A 22,808-nucleotide genomic window follows, 5' to 3' on the forward strand; every position below is an offset into this window, starting at 1 on the left:
ATCTTATGTGGCAGCTGATGTGTCTTGCCATGTCAATTAATGAATGTTGCCATGTGTATTTTATTTTTTATTTTTCTTTTTTCAATAATCCTTAAAAAAACAAAAACATTAAAAATTAAAAATCAAGTTAAAAAACCCTAACGTCCCTTGCAAGTGGCCTCACGTCGTTCTCAATTCTTCATCGCGTCTCTACAGCACTCCCTTCCTCCATTGTTGCTGCACTCTAATAAGAGAATCACTAAAACATGGCTGAGAGTTGGAGTCCCCCCGTATTCTCTACTTTGCTTCTCTCATTGCCTCCCTTCCTCCACCAAATTTATCCATCCCCATCCTCCACTGTTGTTGGTGAGAGTTAAGAGTTTTCTAAAAAAGAATGAAATTTGCAGTCCTGGGCGATTGGGTGGGTTGAAGAATGGAGAGGTTCACTTGTCTATTCTTCTCCAAAAGCCTATCTGACAGAGAGGTTGAAGATTGAGGTGCATACCCAATTTTTAGAGTAATTTTGTTGTAAAAATTGTTGTACAGGTTCTTAGTTTTTGTTTCTTGAATCTGCAATTTGTTGTAAAAATTGATTAGTGTAATTAGTTGGGTCTTGCTAGCATGTAGTTCATGGGTACTGGGTGGCTATAATGTCACTGAATGTGATAATATTTGAATTTTATAAAGATCATAACACTTGTGATTGAATGCAAATTGTGATAGTTTATATGTGGTCTTTTCTTTTTATTGGTGCTGGATTGTTGCAGGAACTTTTTGAGGGACATTACTTCTGTCAGGCAAAAAGGGAGGACTTCTTTCAGCGGGCAAAGCCTTACAAAGATCATCCAACAATTCTTAGGTGAAAGCATTGGGCAATAGCTTTTCAATTTTGGTTTGATCTTCCTAGCTGTCCTCATCCTGGATTCTGCATCGTGCTAGTAACATACCAGGAGAACCTTTAGAAAGAAAAATGGAGGAAAAAAAATTAGGTTCTTAATTGACTTGGGAACACTTTTTTGGCAGTAATACTTATGTATTTTATTGCTTGCTCTGTAGGATGCAAAAACTTGCAAAAGAGTTGGGTGTGGTAATACCAGTTAGTTTCTTTGAAGAGGCAAATAATGTCCATTACAACTCAGTTAGTTTCTTTCAAGTTGCATAATGTTCCTCTTATTTGATCTCATCTTTTAATTATGATAAAAGCCACTATTTTTCTACTGCAGGCTACCAGGAAAAGTTCTGCTTCAATACAGGTGACACTAGATTCTGTAGCAGTATACTTACACACAAGGGGTCGCTCAGGTGACACTGGATTCTGAAGCAGTATATTTACATTCTGTAATCTGAACGTTGCATAGCTTGGTCTACAATGACAAGGAAATTGAGTGATTTTACAAGTCCAAATTCTGCAACCCCAAGTTTTGTTTTATTTGCAGATAGGTTTCTCTGTCTTGATTGTAGATGCTCACTGATGAATAAGTGGCTATACTCATATATTTTTGTAAGGAAATTCATTGAATTATATGTTTTGGTTTTTTGGATCAGTATTGGCGTTTCTTTGAATGAGGTTCTTTTTGACTGGATGATAACCATCCTACTCTTAGGCAACAATGCAGGGAGGCCCAAGTAACTCTTAATAGAAATGCTGGAAGTAATTAGACAACACTAATATTGGAAGAATAACTATAGAAATTAATAATGATATTTCCAATCCACGAATGGACATGATTAACAGTACCATGTAGATTAAATTGCTACAATAGTGATATATATGAATGAAAAGGAAAAAGAAAAAAAAAACTAATTTTGTGGTTGAGTACAAGATCAACTCCATTACTTCTGGACACCAAAATGGGACTTGAGCACTTCCTTATTTCATGTGTTCGTGAGGTTGTAAATAAACAACAGGAGAGTGTCGTGTGCTTTCTATCATATACTCTCCATTCAAGTGATGTGGACGATCTGCTTGAGCAAACTCCATAAACAAATCCAGTAACCAAATAATTTCAAATACATCACTAATTTAAAAATCAAACAATTAAATACAAAAGTAATAGAACAACATCAGATGAATCTTTTCACAACTCACATTTTGAATGGGAAATGTAGGGGTATTAATCATCATCCATACCACCATGACTATCCTGTGCATTTTGAGCCTTGCAATTGCCTTTTATGCTTGGATATGGCTTTAAGACATTGCTTGCAGTACTTTGCGGGATCCCTGATCGAGAACATGATAAAGTAACATATTTCAACTCCCCACAATCTCCTTTCTTCGATGATCTCTTCTTCATTGGGAAACCTACTCGATTTGCATATTTTTTTATAAAAATCAAGCACCTCATCAGCTGTGTTAAAAATCATATTTACCTTAGGTTCTTGTGTTGTTTCTTCCGGGCTCATTGTATTTTTCAGTCCAGTCTCACCAATCTCAACCTCATCATTTTCTTCACTCATCTCCAAATTTGAATGGCTTCTTGAAGATTCCAAATATTAATATAAACTTCCTATAATACATATGCAATAATACACATTCAGTTGACATTATAGTAACCAGTACCCATGAACTACACGCTAGCTAGACCCCAACAAATTGCAATAATACACATTCAGCAAACATACCTAGTAAGTGATTGTTCAGCAACAGTAATTTGCAATAGTATCTAAACTCAGTGACTCAAAATTTCATCAGATCGTAGAGTCGTCTTTATGGTATCTAAATAATAACCAGAAAATAAAATACAGACTAAGAATAACAAAACCTCATTCATTCACAAAGTATAAATACTTGTTCATTCCATGCATGTTTCTTCAACAGGAAAAAGGAAAATAAAGAAGACAAGCAAACATGAATTTTACTGTAGATGACAATTTTTAAGATAAAAATCTTGAGGTAGCTAAAATTCCTTGTTCGTAAGGTACCTGTAAATTCCTTGTCCTTTTGGCGTCTATAAGGCTGATTATTCAAGGCATTATAGGCATCTGTTATTAATAACAGCATGGAGCACAAAGTTAAGAACCTGTACAACAATTTTTACAACAAAATTACACTAAACATTGGGTATGTACCTCAATCTTCAACCTCTCTGTCAGACAGGCTTTTGGAGAAGAATAGACCAGTGAACCTCTCCATTCTTCAACCCACCCAATTGCCTAGGACTGCAAATTTCATTCTTATTGAGAAAAGATAGTAGATAATGAGAAGCAGAATGAGAGAAGCAGGGTAGAGAATACGGTAATTGAGGGGGCACCAACTCTCAGCCACGTTCTAGTGATACTCTTATCAGAGTGCAGCAACAATGGAGGAACGGAGTGCTATGGAGACACGAGGAAGAATTGAGAACGACGTGAGGCCACTTGCCAGGGACGTTAGGGTTTTTTAATTTGATTTTTAATTTTTAATGTTTTTGTTTTTTTAAGAATTATTGAAAAAAGAAAAAGAAAAAATAGAATACACATGGCAACATTCATTAATTGACATGGCAAGACACATCAACTGCCACATAAAGGGGTCAGCTAAGGTGGTCAATATTGTGTGTCTAAATAGCATTACTCTATTTTTAAAGCACAAAATAGTATTGACGTGGCAAATTGAGCAAAGGAGCATCGATCGAGTGAGGTCGTTTTGGTTTTTCCTCTCTGTTGTGAGATATCGTAATCGGCAGAGTCAAGCTAACGTTTTGATTATTTAGGTTTAATTGCAGTGAAGCTGATTTGGTCAGAAGATTGAGAATTTGTGAGCATCGAGTTTGGGAATTTTGTGGCGATGTCAGGTCGTTTGTTGAAAAAAGTTTTGAAGGAACAAGAAGAAGATCAACGCATAGAATCAGACCACGAAGAGGAAGAGGAAGAAGAAGAAGCCCAGCAGCTGAACGGGAAAGCTTCAATCAATCCCTTCGACCTCCTCAACGACGATGACCATGACCTTGACCACCAGGTTCACTTTTTGTGTATTTTTTGTTGTGTAAATTTTGTTTTCTTATTCAATATTCTTATGCTTATAAGGGATTTGAGAAACTGCAATAGAGCAAAAAGATGGAATTTTTATTTATTTTATTGTTCAGTATTCTGCATAAGCTGTTTTTGGTTGGCATTGGATTGTGCAAAAGGGTTTTATTTTGGATGCTTAATTGTCGTTTTGGGTGGCTGCAGGAGGATGAATCAGAAACTTTTGATGAACCCTCGATTGTGCCTCAGCTGAAAACTAAGGTTGGTGGTGTGGTTTCAACGTCCAATCAAAAATCAAAGAAGAAGAAAAAGAAGAAAGGCAAAGAGGTTTCTTCTTCTTCAAGTACATCCAATGTTGAAAAGCCCTTGGATGCGATTCTTGAATCACTCTCTTTGGATGCCCCTGGAAAATCAGCTGACACAAAGGATTGTGATAATTTGGGTAAGCCACGTGCACCCTCTACATTGCAGGTGGATCCCAAGTTTTTAAATGCTGAAAATGAGATGCGAAGAATCTTTGGCTCTAAGGTGGTAAGGTCCTTTGAGAAACATGAGCGAAGTGGCAGTTCTAGAATGGCGCGAGGTGGAAGACGCAGTGCTTATATTCCTAGAAAAACTATCCTGATCACACCATCAGAGCATTGGCCTCGCTGGGATGGTTCTTTGTCCATGGAATTTCTTCATGTGAGCGAAGGATACCATCACTTTCGGTAAGATTATTCTCTGTTGCTTAGCTATTGTCTTTGAAATGAGTACAAAAACTGTTAGGGCTATCAATTTTTTATCCTAACAGTTGCACAAAAAAAATTTGTGGATGCTTATACGAAATTAAGGTAAACTGAGAAGGAGTACAGTCTGTACTAAATTGTTGTTGGTTGGTACCATATAGTCATAATCAGTCATCCAGCTATCTTCATGAATGTGGTGTCCTGCAGTATAAGTAATGATAACTATCTTTTGAGTCAAAACCTTCACTACTTTTTAATGGTAGGTAGACAAAGTTTGATTGCGGTATTGCTCTCGAGAGTGAGAGCCAACTCTTACTTCAACATTGATCTTCATGTTTCCTTTACTATTTTTCAAATTTTGGTTTTTCCAATATTTACCCATCCCATTGTTTATAGTCACAGTTTAGAGTTTGTCAGAATGTGATCAAGACCAGATTAGGAGTTATGATATTTGATCCCACATCTTTTTGGTTCGGTATCGATTCATGCATCATTATCTTGATTTTAATCTTATGTGCAGATATGTACATTCCTCATCCTACCGTCAAGCACAGAGTGAATTTGAAGCTGCCAAAGCTATACATGATATCAATGCCATTGCAAGTGTTTTATTATACCATCCTTATCATTTGGATTCTCTTATAACTGTGGCAGAGTACTATAAGTTTACGGGTGAGCATCAAATGTCAGCAGAACTGATCTCGAAGTGTTTATATGCTTTGGAATGTGCATGGAATCCAATGTTCACCCCCTTGCAGGGTAATTGCCAAGTGAAATACAGCTATGAAACAAACAAGCCTCTGTTCACCGTACTTTTTACTCACATGAAAAATATGGATATGCGTGGCTGCCATCGATGTGCTTTAGAAGTTTGCAAGTTGTTACTTTCACTAGATTCTGATGATCCAATGGGGGCCATGTTCTGTGTTGACTATTTTTCTTTGAGGTCAATGGAGTATGCATGGCTAGAACGGTTCTCTGAAGAGTATAAAAGTGATAACTCCTTATGGTTGTTCCCAAATTTTTCATATTCCCTTGCCATTTGCCGTTCCTATCTTGAGAGAGAGGAACCTTCAAAAGATGCACTTGTAAAAACTGCTAAGGCTACTTCAACTGATCTTATGAAGCAGGCATTGATGCTTCACCCCACAGTCTTAAAGAAATTAGTGGACAAGGTACCTTTGAAGGACAAGGTGTGGGCGGATATACTCAAAAATGCATTTTTCCGAGCTGATCAAGTAGGAATCCCATCGTTGGATCACCTAATAAACATATATGTTGAGAGAAATAGTCTTATATGGAGGCTCCCAGAGCTGCAAAATTTGCTGAGGGATGCTGCACAGCTTGTGATTGAAAGACTAAGGCATAATAGTAGTGATAAGAAGGATTGGGCATGCGTGAGAAAAGAAGCATTCTCATCTGAGAAAAATGAGTAAGTGTAAAGTCATACTTCAGCTACAAGTTCCCTAGTATTTTGTTTATCAATATTGCATGAACTTACAAGTTATATCTGCATACGTTAAGGCTGTATTTGGTAGAATGACTGACTGCCTACTTGTTTACTACAGGTATGCCCACTTGTTGGTTTCAGATTTTGCTTCTTCGGCGCCATCTGCCCCACCTGAAGTTTTGCAACATTTCATGCTTGATCCAAGGATGAGGGATGCTGCGCAGCACCCTGTTGGAGATCCAATGGAGGGTGGCCATGCTCCCCGTAATGTTGCAAATCGAAATACATTGGCAGTCTTGCTTGAGTCAATGCTACCATGGGTTCATTATGGGGATGGAGATGGAGGTGTTGAGGAGGAAAACCAACTAAATGGCCATGGTGCAGGCAATGAGTAGTTTTGAGTCAATGCTACCATGGGTTCATTATGGGATCGAGATGGAGGTGTTGAGGAGGAAAACCAACTAAATGGCCATGGTGCAGGCAATGACAAGTATCAAGTGGAACGGAAGAAAATGCAAATGGAAAATTTAGGGAAAGCCACCTTTTGTTAAGTGACACAACTGTGTTCAGTTGCTGGCGACTTCTAGGGAAATTTTTGCCAATTAGTTTCTGTTTGTATTAGTTTTGTTTTTCTTCATGTTTTTGGCTGCCTAACAGGACCATTTGAACCTTCCTTTGAAACTAATACCATTTTATGATTCAATGTCGTCAATATTTATCCAAGCTAGCATTTTATTCGAATGCCATTCCACTTATATGTCACACTTTGCTCATTCAAAACAACTGCACCAATTTCGAATATGCGCATGAGCCAACTATTGATGCAGTTCCCTTGCATGAACAGCTTGAAATGCCAAGAAATCCGACCCAAAAAAAAAAAAAAGAATTCCAAGAAAAACATAATGTAGCGGAGTCGACTGTGCATATGTCATGAAGAATAATTCATTTCAGAAAAGAAGTATATTCTTATCAGACAATTTGACAATATAAAATGTTTAAAAATGTAAATTTAAATTGTTAATTAGATTAATTTTTATTTTGACAATATAAAATGTTTTAAAATGTAAATTTAAATTGTTAATTAGATTAATTTTTGTTTAAATGTGTAATTCAGATTCACATTAAAACATCATATATGTCTAACAAGAAAACGTTACACATGAGAAGTGGTGCAATTGCAAAAAAAGGTTTTGAATCATAATACAATTTGGCATTAGAGATAGATAGATAGATTGGAAGCTAGTGAGAAGCCCAATGGACATTGCAAGGGACCTCCATATCCATAAAAGGCTTAAAAGCTTGCAATTATGGCCAGCATTAGCCATATGCATCAGGCATTGCCACTCCCTCCAATTTCCTTTTTTAGGCCTTGGAAGCTATCCATCTATTCATCATTGAATCCCATGTGGCATGTGCCCACTCTCTTCTCTTCTTCCATCCCCATACCTCCCTCTCCTCCATCCAAAAACTAATATTACTCCACTCTCCCTTTTCTCTCTCTCTCTCTCTCTCTCTCTCTCTCTCTCTCTCCTCTCCCCATTACCAATTCCACAATAATCCAATTTCTCTCTGCTTTCTAGGGTTTTGAAATTGGAACCAAAGCTAAAGCTGCTCACCTCCCCTGAATACACACATACCCACATTTAACAATAAGGAATCCAATCCTTCACCTTTTCTTTTTCAGAAGAGAATATTAGAGAAAGAGAGGCAGGCTCTCTCCCATCCAAGTGATGGTCTTTGCTCTGCTCCCAAGGCTTTTCCTGGAGAGAGAAACTGGGTTTCTAGAGAGAGAAAGTGGTGTTGGTGCTAACATGTAGAGGAATTGTCACAGAGAGATATGTTGGCAATGGAGAAAGATTTTGATGCTAAGTTGAAGATTCAGGGGAATTCTTCTAATGGTGCCAATGTTCCGAGATCCAAGAGCTTTGCTTTCAGGGCTCCTCAAGAGCAATTCAGCATTCAAGACTTTGAATTGGGCAAGATCTATGGCGTTGGTTCCTATTCCAAGGTCCGGTTTTAAATTTATTATTTTCGGAACTTTGTTGGTTTTTGTTGTTTTGATTTTGTTATCTGAGTAATCTCGTAGACTGGTGGATTTTCATGGTTTGGAAACGTAGTTGTGTGATTGGATGATGTAATTGATATGTAAATGAACGGGTTGCATATGCTATAACATTTATTGGGTGATCAGCATTTTTTTTAAAAGTGAGTTATTGGCAATTTATAGTGGTTTATATTCACTTCTAGACAATATCAATTGTTATAAAAACCAAAAAAACCAACCCTGTAATGCATTGTTTGAGGAAAGTCCTGCTTTTGGCTATATCTTTCCCAACCTTTCTTTGAGTAAACCAATAGAAACATTGCAAGTGTAATGGAAGGGCAAAAAGAACTGTCATATGGGTCGATCAGTTTCCCTGAGTTGGGATGCCTGAGTACGTTGTGTTCTTTACTCTTGGGACTGTATAGTTTCAAACCTGCATTTGGTTGGTGTGAGCTTATAGTAAATTTTAGGACATAGGATTTTTAGCTGGTCAATATGTTATTTATGCTGGTAGAAGAATTTTGAAGATTTCAGTGGACTAGGGACTAGGGGAGGAGGAGCGTTGGGAAAAGATCAGATTTTGGGCCTCTCTACAGGAATTAAAATAGTTCTATCTGCGCTATTCTTCTAGATTTTGGGGGGGAGGGGGGAGGGGGGGGTGGGTTGGCTGGGCTGTGGTGTTGTTCTTGTAGATTGAGGGGCTGCGGTTTTTTTCTAGATTGGAGGTCTGCGCTGTTCTTCAAGATTGGAAGGCTGCTCTATTCTTCAAGATTGGGAGGCTGCTCTATTCTTCAAGATTGGGAGGCTGCACTACTTCTTCATGACGGGAAGGCTGCAGTATTCTTCAAGATTGGCTGCAGTGTGTTAGAGCAAAATAGGTGTGTTAGAGCAAAATAGTTAAAAGTGTTGGGGAAGGGGGTGGTTTGTTGGCATTTTAGGATCCAAATTATTTTACTTTTTAATGTCTACGTAGATGTAATTTTTGTTAGCATTAAGAGAAGTTTGTTTCTTCTCGATGAGAAAAATATTATCATGCTGGTATGTCTTGGAGTGAGATGGAGGCTACCTGAAATGATGTTCTTATGGTAGTAATGATACTTTATTCCTTTTTTTCTTCTCATGGTTGTTTTGTGGTTATGTAATTTCTGTCATAATGACCACGTTTCAAAACTTTTATAGATATTATATAATACTATACATATTGTTGTTGAACTGTTTGTGCTGCTTAAAGTTTTTTCCTGGTTCTTATTTGTCTCTTAATGCCAATAAATTTCAGGTTGTGAGAGCCAAGAAGAGGGACACAGGAACTGTCTATGCATTAAAGATCATGGACAAAAAATTCATCACCAAAGAAAATAAAACAGCTTATGTGAAGCTGGAAAGGATTGTTCTTGATCAGCTGGATCATCCAGGAATTGTGCGGCTATTTTTTACATTTCAAGATTCCTTTTCACTGTGTAGGTATTCTTGGTTGTAAACTTGTAACCTCTTCTAAGTCACCATGTCATTTGTACTTGTTTCAGATTTACTTCTTCCTTCTGGTTCAGTGTTTTTGTATTCTCAAATTTTTATTCTTTGTTTGCTCATTCCGGAATCTCATTGACACTGGTTTCTTTAATTTTCTTTGAAGACATGGCACTTGAATCCTGTGAAGGCGGAGAACTTTTTGATCAAATAACTAGGGTAAGCTTTAAGCTTATAATGTGTGCTTTTTTTCATGTTATTGTGGAATTACCTCTGCATTTACTTTTCAATGAGAAGAATTCGTTTTATGTTGTGATTTTTCATCCTCAATTGTATATCAAGGAATATGGTGAATATTGTAATTCCTTCTTGAAATTAATGTTGACCTAGCATTACTTCTCTTTCTTGAACTCAAAATATGATTTTTCCCATAATCACTGATTAGTGAACATGCCAAATAGCTACTAGCTTGAAGTACCTAATTTGCAGTGTCTAACTATTCTGTGTTATTGAATTTGTTTATATGCTTCCAGTTCATGGTTCTCTGCCCCCTCTAGATTGTCATTCTATTGGATCCATTATTTCGCTAAATTGTGTGCAGAAAGGTCGTCTCTCTGAGGATGAAGCTCGCTTTTATGCAGCAGAAGTTGTAGACGCACTTGAATACATACACAGTATGGGATTGATTCATAGAGATATCAAGGTATTTTCTTGAGAATATACTTGTGCATTTTAAGGTCATATGAACATGCTAATAGATTTTCAAATGGCAGCCAGAGAACTTGTTACTTACATCCGAGGGTAATATCAAGATTGCTGATTTTGGGAGTGTAAAGCCTATGCAGGATAGCCGAATTACTGTTCTTCCAAATGCAGCATCAGGTATCTTATAATTTTAGTCATGTAGAGGCTACATGGTTCTTTTTTTGAGTAATATGATGAGATTGTTTTCTTAATGCTTTGTCTAGATGATAAAGCCTGCACATTTGTGGGGACAGCGGCGTATGTCCCTCCCGAAGTCCTGAATTCTTCTCCTGCAACTTTTGGGTAAGGGACTTAAGCTGAGTTACTGGGGCTTGTACTTTTATTTCTAAATTTTCTTAAGCTTTTTTTGCTCGAAAAAAAGTCTTAAGCTTAGTGTAAAACTTGTAGACTTTTAAACTAATTTTGGCAAGTAGTTCGTCTTTTCTTTGTTTCCTTGTTCATTTTGTCAATTCTTGATAATATATGACCTTTGTAGGATAACATTTCTTTTGCTCGTTTGAACATATCAAAACAGAAATGACCTCTGGGCACTTGGCTGCACCGTGTACCAAATGCTTTCAGGAACTTCTCCTTTCAAAGATGCAAGCGAGTGGCTTATTTTCCAAAGAATTATAGCAAGAGATATTAGGTTTCCAAATCATTTTTCAGAGGAAGCTAAAGACCTCATTGACCGGTTATTGGTAAGCTACCAACTTATACTTATTGCAATCTGCTTCTATTAGTAATCCTGCTAGTCATAACTAGGGTTCCTTTAGGTTTTGGTCAGACCAAGTAAATAGCCATACACCCAGAAACAAAAAGTTTCTTGGTGAATTGGGCAAACGATATTTTCAAAATCTTTATGGGAATTCTTCCCTTACAAAAGCTACAGAGTTATATACCACTTCCATTCTTGAGAATATTCAGGTATTTTATATTGCATCGACTAGTATGTAGTTCAAGCCTTCACTTCACCATGCAACTGTTACAGGACTTAGATCCCAGCAGGAGACCAGGTGCTGGGCCAGATGGTTATGCTGCACTGAAGATGCATCCATTCTTTAAGGGAGTTGACTGGAAGAATTTACGAGGGCAAACCCCTCCAAAACTTGCTTTGGAGACGGGGGTATGACTTTCATGTTGTTTGGAATATTAATATAGAGAAACTCAACTCTTGCATATATTCTTCCTTTCTTGAGTGAGCATTCTTAGATTGTTTCTTAGAACATTGTGTTTTTATGTTTTTTTTGTTCAGTCAGTTGAGGGTGGTAGCCGTGATAACTCATGGAACCCCTCACACATTGGAGATGGTGCAGTAAGACAAATTGAGGGTAGCAGTGGTGCCACATCTTCTTCTGAAGCATCTGGTCATGTAACTAGGCTCGCTTCAATTGACTCCTTTGATTCAAAATGGTATCCTCTAAACCCCTCTGCTTCATGCTTAGGATCACTCATTTTTTACTTTCGAAAGAATTATAATCTTTTTCTTGCAAGGTCTGTTATGAGCTCTAGTGTAATAAATACAATGTTGTTCTTGTTTCTTGGCAAGAGTCTCAGATCTAGAAATATGCTTTACATGAGATAATAGCACTAGATTTGGAGGCTAATTTTTTCTTTCTGTAGCATTTTATGGACTCCCTGTATTGCCTAAGTACTTCCTAAAATCCTTGCAGAGAGTTTATGATATTGCATTTCCTGTTTCTGTTATGAAATCCACATTGATATTTAAATCTGTATACCATGCTAACAGGCAACAATTCCTCGAGCCTGGGGAGTCAGTTCTTATGATCTCAATGGTGAAGAAGATTCAAAAACTGACCAGCAAGAAGGTGCAACTTATCCTTACCAACAAGCCAAAACTGATTTATGTGGATCCTGCTAAGCTAATAGTGAAGGGAAATATAATTTGGTCTGACAACTCTAATGACCTCAGCATCCAAGTCGCTACTCCATCACAGTTCAAGATTTGTACGGTATGGCCTTACTGCTCTGTTATCTCTCAGTCGCATATCTTCAGTCAGTTTTGCCCCCTAAGATTTTGTGGCATGGCCCTATCATTGAGATGATTCTTTTCAAAGTCTGGAGGGCCATGAAACGTGATGCTGTAATAGTCTTGGGGTTGATGAAATTGCTTCTCAAGAAATTAACTAGCTGCAGCTGCATGTTTTTTTCCTTTTCTCTGATACAAGTTATGTCATTTCTCAGCCAAAAAAGGTACTGCAATTTGAGGATGCAAAACAAAGAGCTTGGCAGTGGAAGAAGGCAATTGAAGGGCTTCAAAATAGGTGAAATGCGTGGTTCTTTTGACAGACATTTTTTTTTGGATATTACGATAGTCTGGAGGAACAAGGATGTGCCCCTGGTAATTATTATCTAATGAAAGAGGCTGGGGTCTGCGGATTCATCTTTTTCAAGGTGCAAAGCTCCCATCCCTCTAGATGCCTAGAACTGAGTATGCGATAAGGGTTTTTTTGCCCATTTTCATGCTTTGTGTGGCATAATTTTGTACTCTGTGAGGTCCTAATTGTAGGGTCTGTAAAGGGGCTGGGATCATTACTTGTTTATTGTATTTAAAAAGTATCATCCATTAATGAAAGTTTTAAATATCTTTACATTGAAAGATATAATGATTCCAAGAAACCATAAGGGAAATGAGATTGTTGCATTTTGTTTTTACTTTTTGAGATGGATACAGTTGCAGTTTACTGTTAAAAGTACCAGCGCCATTGGCCCCTTAAAGAGGAGCATACCTTGTTGAGTTTTGAGTTCTAAATCATTCATAACTTTCTCAAAAGGATTGAATTCTTAAGATCTGATTGATCAAACATTTCAAGTTCAGTCCGAAGGAAATATTTAAACTTAGTAAGCTTTGGTATGATCGACTCGTAAAGATTGCCACTAGTTTGAAGTCCATCATAAGACAACTGGAGTTCCTCGAATTGGTGTGTTCATGGAAAGTTGTAGCTGAAAAAAGGCCGAGTTTTGTAAACCTTAATTTCTCGTGTTCCATACAGAGTCTAAACAAACTGGTACATGTCCCACCGAAAATGGTTGACACTGAGCTCACATGTGCTTGGTGCCTTATCTTCTATATCTATGTATTTCTTTTTTTCAGCATGCACACATCCCTTGTTTAATTGGAATAACGAGATTAAACTCATGAAGATCGTACACAGGTTTGGCGTTGCCCTGAATGCGTTCAGTTCGTGAGTGGTGGTCTTAGGTTCAAATCTCAGTGTCAGCTCCAAGTTACCCTCAGACCATAGCGGTCTCATATTACACTGTTGAACTGGTCAAAATGGTTTGCAGATGATTATCTGTGTCATTATCTCCATGACTTAATTTATAATCAAGTTTTTCCATGGTCTAACATGAACTGTATATTAATATCTCAAAGGCTTAATAATCACCGAACCCTGAAGTTTTATATACTTATACGCTGATATAATAATCATAACCGTGAATAGACAAGTAAATTTATTATTTTTCCGCAGAACATATTGTTGAAACCAGGACTATGTAACTTCATCATTGTCCGATGTAAAGAATTAGCATACTTTTGTCATCCTTTCAAATTTTAATAATGAAAAGCCTGCTGTGCAGCCAATTGTATGAAGCATTACATAAATGTCTTCTGTTGACGCTTGGTATATACTGAGCCCGTCTGCCCAATAAAAATGGAACATGTGTACCTCACTGGCCATGTGGCGAAAATGACCATCCAGACATCCTCCACCTCAGCCTCGGTACCACCCACCCCCCCTCTCCCAAGTCCATGCGTAAACCACCTAACCCACCACTTGACTAGATGGGACTCTGGTCGTTTGCGACAGGCTACTCTACTCACACCCGCCCTCTAACAAGACGCGTAAAACCATAATGAGAAGAGGACATGATTGAATCCCCGACTATCCATCACCTAATAGGATGGCTTTGTGTGACATAAACGGCTCAGTTCCGAGCCGAGGTGACCCGCTTAGAAATATCTTGTACAAATTCCCAATAAATAGGGTTTGCCATTTGTGTAAGAGAGGGAGAGATAAAAAAACTGGCAAGAATACAGGTTTTGTATCCGTCCTTGTCTTTGTCGTACTCCACATATTCAAGAGACCCAACTTTGTCTCCATCTTCAAGCAAAACAACGCTTGTTCTTCATACGTTGACCATAGAAAGTCTGTGGATCAAACATCTTCAGTAGCCAGTAGTTCTCATCACCAGCTTCCTTGTTGTGTAGCAATTTCTCTTAGTTCATCGCAACCATGGCTGCAAAACGATTTGCAGCATGTTTTCTTAGGCTGGTTTTGATCTCCCTGCTAGTTGCTTATTCATTTTCTTTACCACTAAACTGGAGATCATTGTATTTAATCAAAAAAGTAAACCGCGAAGGACCATACATTGGCCTTATCACAGTGTTTCCACCAGAAGAGACTGCCTTTTTTCAGATTGGGGCGTTTAAGCCTAATCAAAAGCATCCTTTTGTGGATCTCTCAGGTTGGCACAGTTATTTTCTGTGTTTTTTTTTTTTTCATCTTCTCCCTTACCATTTTGAAGAAGATTTTCACATATTTTAGTTCGGTTTATCTGAAAGGAAGTGTGGTGTTGCAGGGCGGCGATTCCTGGTGGGAAAGATCCATGACAAGAAAGTAGTCTATGTGAGATGTGGAGTTGGGATGGTGAGCCATGCTACTTCCCTTAACGGACCAAAAGTCAGCTTCTGTCATTTTTGTCACTAGAGGGTTTTAATGCATACAAGTTACTAGCCAGTTATATTATATCACACAATTCATAAAATATGAAGAGACATAGAAATTGGTAATTTTTATCCACTATATTTGAGTCTTCAGGATTTTCATTCCTTGAAACCACTTCTCAATCAGATGAATGCTGCTGCAGCAACACAGCAAATGCTGGATCTATTTGACATTCTGGGAATTGTCCATTTTGGCATTGCTGGAAATGCCAACAATTCCTTGTCTATAGGTGATGTGACCATTCCTCAACAGTTTTCTCACACTGGCATTTGGGATTGGCTGGTAAAGTATATTCTGAATCCCTTTTCATCTTTTTATGTGCTTCTACCATTTTAGAGTCCAACGAATTGCAACAGAGTTCTTATTGACAGAACTCAAATCGATCTTTGAATTACGATGAAGCAAGCTTGGACTTTAAAAGATACAATGTACCAAGAGGAGATAACCTGTTGGGACACATTGGATTTAGATATGAACAATTTTTTTCTGAGTACGGGAAGGCCAACACTGCTCGGCCGCTGTTTTGGGCAAATACTACTCGACAGTGGCTTCAGGTTGCTGCCAACTTGAAGGTCAGACATCCAGATCCCCTCATTTCTGTGTCAATCTACGCCGGAGTAAACTTAGAGAACAAGAAAAGCAAATGATTGATATCAAAGTCTTTGTCTTTTATGGTAAACTTTCCTGAAAACTAGTTGTAACTTGTGTCATATTATTTCAGGGGATCAAACTGAACCAATGTTTGAATTCAAGTGTGTGTCTGCCACAGAAGCCGCAGTTAGTTGTTGGTCTTAGGGGCTCAACAGCCAATATTTTTGTGGACAATGCAGCTTACAGGGACTGCCTTTTTCAAACTTTTTGAGTTTCATCCGTGGACATGGAAAGTTCAGCTGCGGTAATGGTAAGCATTTCGTATACGTGTATGATTTATTTTACCCCCAAAAAAAAAAAACCCTCATTTTCACCTACAAAAGTAGCAAATAAGCTGTGGTGGTTTTGGCAGACAAGCTTGTCAAATGGCTTCCCGGTGATTGTCATTCGAGGGCTATCCGATCTTGCAGGAGGACAATCAGGACATAACTCAATTGACACCTTTGGGTCTCTTGCAGCTATAAACGCTTGCAAAGTAGTTGTACAATTTATCAAGCAACTGCATCTTGATACTAGGTAACCTGGCTTCCCAAGATCTATACACCCCTAAATCTGAAGGAAAAAGAAAATTGCATGAGGTGAGATGTAAGTACTTATAAGGAGAAAGAACCATCTTTTGTTATTGTAAATGCTTATAGCATAATACAAAAATAATGGATACATCAATCCTCTGTTTATTTTGTTTGGTAATAAAGAACCTTTGTCAAAGTGGTAAGAATGCGTTTGCTACTGTAAACCATACAAAGCACGTATGCCATCAATGTCATCCCTATGTAGATCCCGTTTTATAATCCCATGATCGAAGTTGGGATACATGATTGCGTCCGGGAGGTCAGGATTGTGATTAAGCCCCAGCAGATGGCCTATTTCGTGCACGGCCACAGATTCCAAGTCTACCTCATTTGGTCCTGGATTGCTACTCCATCTCTCATCTGCATCATAATGAAAATTCCCACCTCTAGGAGGGTTAGCGTGCGCCAAAGTCCCTCTGGGGCCATCGAATGCGTTACCAGGTCCATCTCCATGGTTGCCCCTGTGAAATCCAATGGTAATATCAGCTGCTGAAGTAGCAGGGACTTCCTCAAATGTAAAACTGGTCACTTGTGCCCATCTCTGAAATGCTTGTGCACATATAGACCTTACATTCTGTGTGCCAGGGACTTGGTTCACACTTGAACTAAAGCGATACGTCAGATGGGTTTTGGACCATCTTCGCGGTCCAGGGAAGAAGAACTCATAATGAGCAACCCCATGGATAGACTTGTGCTTATGGTTGTGTTTCTTGCTGCCCTTTGGTGTGCCATTGACAACATCCGGCACACCACATCTTGGCATCATCATCTGTTTCCCCGTGGGGGTGTCTAGAGTTCCAGTAACTTTTAAGTGATAGCTTTTCTGGTATGACTTGATGGCAGACTCTAGAATGTCATCAAACTCCTCGTCGTTGGCATGCTTTGAATGATCATAATTCAGGTAGCCAAATTTGGTGAGGTATTTTTTGAGCTCTTGCAGCCCGCTCACATTTTGACCCTTGTGGCATCCCTCCAAGTGTTGGATGAACTTGAAGGGGTCATGCTGATCATGAGTAGATTTGGAATGAGTGTTTTGAGAGCAACACAAAGATGAGGAAAAAGGCTACACAAACTGAGATGGTGTTTGAGGCCATTGCAGGCATTTGGTAGCTAGCTAGAGAGATGAAAGAAGGCTTTGTTGTGTTGGTCCTGGCTCCCTTGCCTCTATTTATAGATGAAGATTGCAGCATATCAACAAGTGTGTACCTTGTTGGAAGGGGCAGGGTTTAGTTGCCATATACTTGTTATAGGACTTGGTCATTAATGGAGTCAAAGGAGAAATATATAAATACAATGGCGGTCTTTTTGCTCTTGTTGTGGGCCATGATTTATTTGCTTATTAGCCGGGAAATCTATTTCCTGGAAATTTATTGAGACTGTTTTGACTCAATGTAGGCATCCTTCGTGTTTGACACTCTTGCCACAAGTGTAATTGCCTTCGTCGACGGGGCAAAGACAAAGTCGAAGTCCCTTGGCCTCACGGGGAAGAACCTGAATCTCAACATTAGTAGAAAAAATTATCTGGCTGGTGGCTACTGTGGAAGTTATATAATGGTTCACTTTTGCGTATTTATGAGAAGTGTAAAATTACACGGAGCCAAATTCAGGCCTGAAGTGACCTTGACCCTCCTTTACACCCGTTATATAACATATTCTAATATATGCAAAAAAAAATGATACTATATTAAAAATTTCACAACTAAGCTAATGTTGAACTTCTTTTTACATGATAAAGCCATTTGCAACTAAGTTTTAAGTTTTGAACATGTAATAAAAAATTGCCACTGAGAGACTAGAAGCATAAGCACTTTATAAAACCAATCCAATCATATATATTTATGTAGCAGTGACCTATTGACAAACTTGAATTTATGGTGGTGGGTTTGGTTGCCAATCAAAAGGATTAATTCTTCAATAACTGGTATACCACATCTAAAATTACAGCGCAAATCCAAATTTTGAATTATCTCCCTCTCTTGTGAAGGTATGATCACAAATATTTCAACCAAAACAGACTGATCACAAAGCTCAAGCAATATTGTTGAAATGTGCCTACTCGCACTGTGATCAAGCACGCATCAAATGCCTCAAGCCTACGCAAATTATAATGATTTTGATATTCACAGAGTGTATCAATCAAAACATATTCAAAGTCACCCACCCTCATTAGCTAGTAAAACGAGAACAATGTTGGGCTTGGATCTTTTGCTCCAGCCAAAAGGCAAGTACTCATATACATACACACACTAGTTGTATTATATCAATTCATTAAACTAATGTGGTGGGTCTAACTAATAAAAAGATGGTTACTTATTAAATCTTATAATTACAACACAAATGTGGGTTAGACTTCGACCAAAAATAAATAAATAAATAATGTGAGTTACATTAGTTGGCCAAGGTAGCGTTAACAACCCATTGTACTTGGATTAGTAACTCTCCCTTCAACCAAACAACTATCAACTATGAAATTTGAAGAACTAAAAAGTAATTCACAATCATATTAGAAATAAATTTAAATGGAGTTTAAATACACCAACAAAGTATATAAAATATCAAAAAACATAACCATTCATCACTATTATTACTAGTCTCTCCGCATATGCTTCCGCACCTGCGACAGGCTTTTTTAAAAAAATTAAATTTATTTTAGAAATTAAAAAAGATAATGTGTAGTTTTGTTCTATAAAAATAGGATCCATTATGAATTTAATTTTAATTTTAATTTTTTTAATATGAAAAAGTATGAATTTACCATATTATCCTTATTTAATTAGATTTGTCAACAAGTGAAAGCGGAGCGACAAAACCATCAGGACTTATGCAACCACTTCCGATTTTTGAATGGAAGTGGGAACATATTACCATGGATTTTGTTTTCAAGCTTCCACGTACTTCTAAGGGACATGATGGAATTTGGGTGATAGTTGATCGACTTACTAAATCCGCCCATTTCCTACCTATCAAGGAGACCTATTCTTTGTCAAAGTTGGCGAAACTTTTTGTGGATGAGATTGTGAGGTTGCATGGAGCACCTGTGTCCATTATGTCGGACAGGGATGCTAGGTTTACTTCTCAATTCTGGAGGTGTTTACAGGAAGCTATGAGTACTAAGTTACAGTTTAGTACAGCTTTTCACCCACAGATTGATGGGCAATCAGAAAGGACTATCCAGCTCTGGAGGATATGTTGAGGTCCTGTGTGTTGCAGCTTAAGGATGCGTGGGATAGTCACCTTGCTTTGATAGAATTTGCTTATAATAACAGTTATCATTCAAGTATTGAAACGGCTCCATATGAGGCGTTTTATGGGAGGCAATGTAGAACTCCTATTCGTTGGAATGAAGTGGGTGACAAGAAATTTGGAAAAAGTGGATAGTATCCGAGCAACAACTGAGAAGGTGAAGATGATCAGAGAGAAATTGAAGACTGCCCAAGACATACAGAAGAGTTATGCAGATAATAGGTCCAAGGATCTTGAGTTTGCAGTAGGGGATTGGGTATTCTTGAAGTTATCTTCGTGGAAGGGTGTGATGAGGTTTGGTAAACGTGGGAAGTTAAGCCCTCGTTATATCGGACCTTATGAGATTACCGAACATATTGGACTTGTTGCCTACAGACTTGCACTACCACCAGAACTATCTCATATCCATGACGTGTTTCATGTATCCATGCTACGGAAGTACATGCCAGATCCTTCCCATGTTCTAGAGCGTCAACCTATTGAGTTGAGAGAAGATTTGACGTATGAGGAGCAACCTGTGTAGACCTTGGATAGGAAAGAACAAATGTTGTGCTCCAGATCCATTCCTGTAGTGAAAGTTTTGTGGAGAAGTTAAACTGTTAAAGAAGCTACATGGGAGCCCGAGGCGCAGATGCGGGCTAAGTACCCTTATCTCTTCCATTAACAGGTACGTGAATTTTGAGGACAAATTTTTTATAAGGGGGGTAGACTGTAACACCCCGACTCCAAATTTAATTCCATATTTAAATTATTTAATTGAAATTATGAATTTACCCTTGGGGTAGGGGTATTTTGATCATTTTCTTATTCGGAAGGATTTTTTGGGACAACGAGTGGTATGGTTACGTAGGTCGTACTAAGACGAGTCCGTAGACACGTGGTAGGCTTGAATCGGAATTGTAACGAAGAAACGGCGACCAAAATTAGTCCAATGACAAAATCGTAAATAATTCCAACTTGGGATTAGAAAAATCAGAAACCTCATTTCTCTCTCCTCGTGTGCGCATAGTTCTCTCTCTCCTTGAAACTGTCACTCACTCACTCACTCACTCTCTCTCTCTCTCTCTCTCTCTCTCTCTCTCTCTCTCTCTCTCTCTCTCTTTGATTCTCTCAGCACCAGCCACGGCAGGACGTGAGACCAATCACGTTCGAACTAGCTCGACGTCCTGGTCACGTCGCACCCGAAATCCCGGTCGAAAACCTCTAATTTCGGCTACGGTTTTGACTGGTTCAATAAGAAATTTTCCCGTCGTTGCACCGCCGCCATGGCTGCCCAATCTTGGTGAAACAGGTGAGGTTTCTTACTCTTATTTCCAGCCCTAGCTGTCTGTTGCATAGGATTGGATCGATTTGTCTTCTAGAATTTCGATTTTGAAACCTAGGTTTTGGCCGAATTTCAAAGTGAAATTCCGGCCGGTTGCCGTCCAAATTGGACCTCCCTGTAGTTGAATGGAATGATCCCCGCCTCGAGTAGTAGCTAGGGTAGGAAGGGTGAAGCGTGATGTGGAGTTTTTCCATCGTCGAAAATTACTCTACACACCCACGCACTGACGGTGCGTGGGCAAGGGTGGTGAAACCAAATTTTGTCCTAATGTAATCTTCATGTTATCACGAGCGCGTAGGTGTGCTCGGATTTCAATTCGGATGTCGTTTGGCTATCGAACGGATTTATGCATATTGTGCATTATCCGGGATCGATATGTTCGGACTGTTGGATCGAGTCCAAATTAATGTATGTTACTCTATACATTTTTAGGATCGTGTAGGAATTCTTGGATCGTAAATTGGAGCCCCAGATGTTCCGATTCAATAACTTGAAGTTTATGGTTTACGATAGCCGTCCTTTCCTGATCAAACTTTCAAGACGTATTTCCTAACACGTAAATGGACCTTAGAATACCTCGTTCAACGTACACGCACCGGGAACATGGGGAAATAAGTATTTAATTTGTGAATTCCGTTTTGAAGTAATTTTATATTAATTAAAGGTTCGTATCTCGAAATAGGTGCTCCGACCGCTCTTACGCAGTAGGCGGGACCCTCTCAAGGTCAGGCAGCGTGGGACTAGTTGTGAGTGGATATTTAGTTTAAATATGCATTATTTTCTATGATTGGAAAGTTATGCATGAAATGGATTTATTTATATACATATATATATATATATATTTTGGATTAAAGTTTGAGAAATTAATAAGTTGAGATATTAGTAATATTAAATTGAGAATGAGATTTTGATTGGAAATTTGAGGTTGAATTTTGGGAAATTGGGATTTGAGTATTATGGTTTAATATGGAGAGATGTATAAATACACCACCCCCTAGTTACTAGGCTTCCCACACGCGGCGTTAGAATTTCTTGAGTGTGGGAAGAACATGTGATTATTAGTCTCACAGGTGGCGTTGGAATTTCCGGCGTATGATACACTTTCCATACGTGGCGTTGGAATTTTCGGCATGTGATGATGTAGTTTGCGCGAGTAGGACTTAGTATTGGAGCTAGACGTGGCGCTAGAATTTCCGGCGTGTGAGCTATGGAGTTTCGTCCTCTGGTTGGATCGCTCATCCCTAGACGCGGGATAGCAACAGGAAATCTTGCGGGCTAGCCAAACAATCCCCCGGTTGGATTGTTTCCCCGGTACCTAAGTAGTGTGATAAATATTACGTATATTTGATATATATTTATATATACATATATATATATATATATGTGAGTATAAATCAATTAAAGTATATGTAGCGGTTTGGTAAGAGTAGTATAAATTTTAGGGATAAAGTTTATGGATAGAGTGTTTTGATTTTAAAGGGTTTCAGAGAGTGATGTTTTTTATCATTAAATAAAAGTTAGTGAATCTGCATGTTTTGATCATTATTTTTACACGGTGGTGTTATTATGCCCGAATCGTGAACATCAGTAGATTAGGTTTCGAGTAATTTCTTTCTACTCAACTGGTTGTTCTTGTAAACTAAATTCGATAGATGCTATGTTATTGCCCATGTTAGGTTTTACTTGTGAGGCCAGAGGCCATATAGTTTATACTGTTGAATGCATGCTATTGGTTAGGACTATTTTGTATTTAATATGCAGGTTGAAATTTTTGGGATTGTTCAATTTACAAGGGAAACTCTGCTAAAATTTTGGTAGAAAGTCTTGGTTTTTAGTAAGTGGGCCTGACATCGGGGTGATGTCGGAATTAAGATGGAATTCTTCCCAATTTCCGAGAAATTCCGGGT

At 38.4% G+C, this 22,808-nt stretch overlaps 3 protein-coding genes and 1 pseudogene across 4 annotated transcripts; 3 read left to right on the top strand and 1 right to left on the bottom strand.

Moving 5' to 3' along the window:
• Nucleotides 1–3,571: 3,571 nt before the first annotated feature.
• Nucleotides 3,572–6,831, top strand: LOC117619891 (transcription factor 25). 2 transcript variants are annotated; one of them, XM_034349948.1, is made up of 6 exons: nucleotides 3,572–3,601; nucleotides 3,675–3,919; nucleotides 4,135–4,640; nucleotides 5,179–6,090; nucleotides 6,227–6,453; nucleotides 6,550–6,831. In XM_034349948.1, the coding sequence occupies exons 2-6, from the start codon at nucleotides 3,749–3,751 to the stop codon at nucleotides 6,657–6,659; spliced, it is 1,926 nt and encodes a 641-aa protein (XP_034205839.1). In that variant the 5' UTR covers nucleotides 3,572–3,601; nucleotides 3,675–3,748; the 3' UTR covers nucleotides 6,660–6,831. The 2 variants fall into 2 exon arrangements, with proteins under 2 accessions (XP_034205839.1, XP_034205840.1); XM_034349949.1 differs by having other exon boundaries at nucleotides 3,589–3,919; nucleotides 6,227–6,831.
• Nucleotides 6,832–7,450: 619 nt separating this feature from the next.
• LOC117619089 (3-phosphoinositide-dependent protein kinase 1-like) lies at nucleotides 7,451–13,000 on the top strand. Its single transcript, XM_034348915.1, has 11 exons — nucleotides 7,451–8,116; nucleotides 9,429–9,609; nucleotides 9,783–9,835; nucleotides 10,218–10,319; nucleotides 10,390–10,498; nucleotides 10,585–10,663; nucleotides 10,896–11,061; nucleotides 11,352–11,486; nucleotides 11,616–11,773; nucleotides 12,111–12,333; nucleotides 12,566–13,000. Exons 1-11 carry the CDS (start codon nucleotides 7,946–7,948, stop codon nucleotides 12,647–12,649), a joined length of 1,461 nt encoding a protein of 486 aa, XP_034204806.1. The 5' UTR covers nucleotides 7,451–7,945; the 3' UTR covers nucleotides 12,650–13,000.
• Nucleotides 13,001–14,414: 1,414 nt separating this feature from the next.
• LOC117619054 (bark storage protein A-like) lies at nucleotides 14,415–16,470 on the top strand. The gene is made up of 6 exons (XM_034348876.1): nucleotides 14,415–14,851; nucleotides 14,966–15,033; nucleotides 15,238–15,393; nucleotides 15,483–15,683; nucleotides 15,833–16,012; nucleotides 16,115–16,470. Exons 1-5 carry the CDS (start codon nucleotides 14,620–14,622, stop codon nucleotides 15,971–15,973), a joined length of 798 nt encoding a protein of 265 aa, XP_034204767.1. The 5' UTR covers nucleotides 14,415–14,619; the 3' UTR covers nucleotides 15,974–16,012; nucleotides 16,115–16,470.
• On the bottom strand, nucleotides 16,419–17,437 carry LOC117619053 (annotated as a pseudogene).
• Nucleotides 17,438–22,808: the final 5,371 nt, after the last annotated feature.

This window comes from Prunus dulcis, chromosome 2, assembly GCF_902201215.1.
Source record: "Prunus dulcis chromosome 2, ALMONDv2, whole genome shotgun sequence".
In the NCBI taxonomy this organism is placed as follows: domain Eukaryota; kingdom Viridiplantae; phylum Streptophyta; class Magnoliopsida; order Rosales; family Rosaceae; genus Prunus; species Prunus dulcis.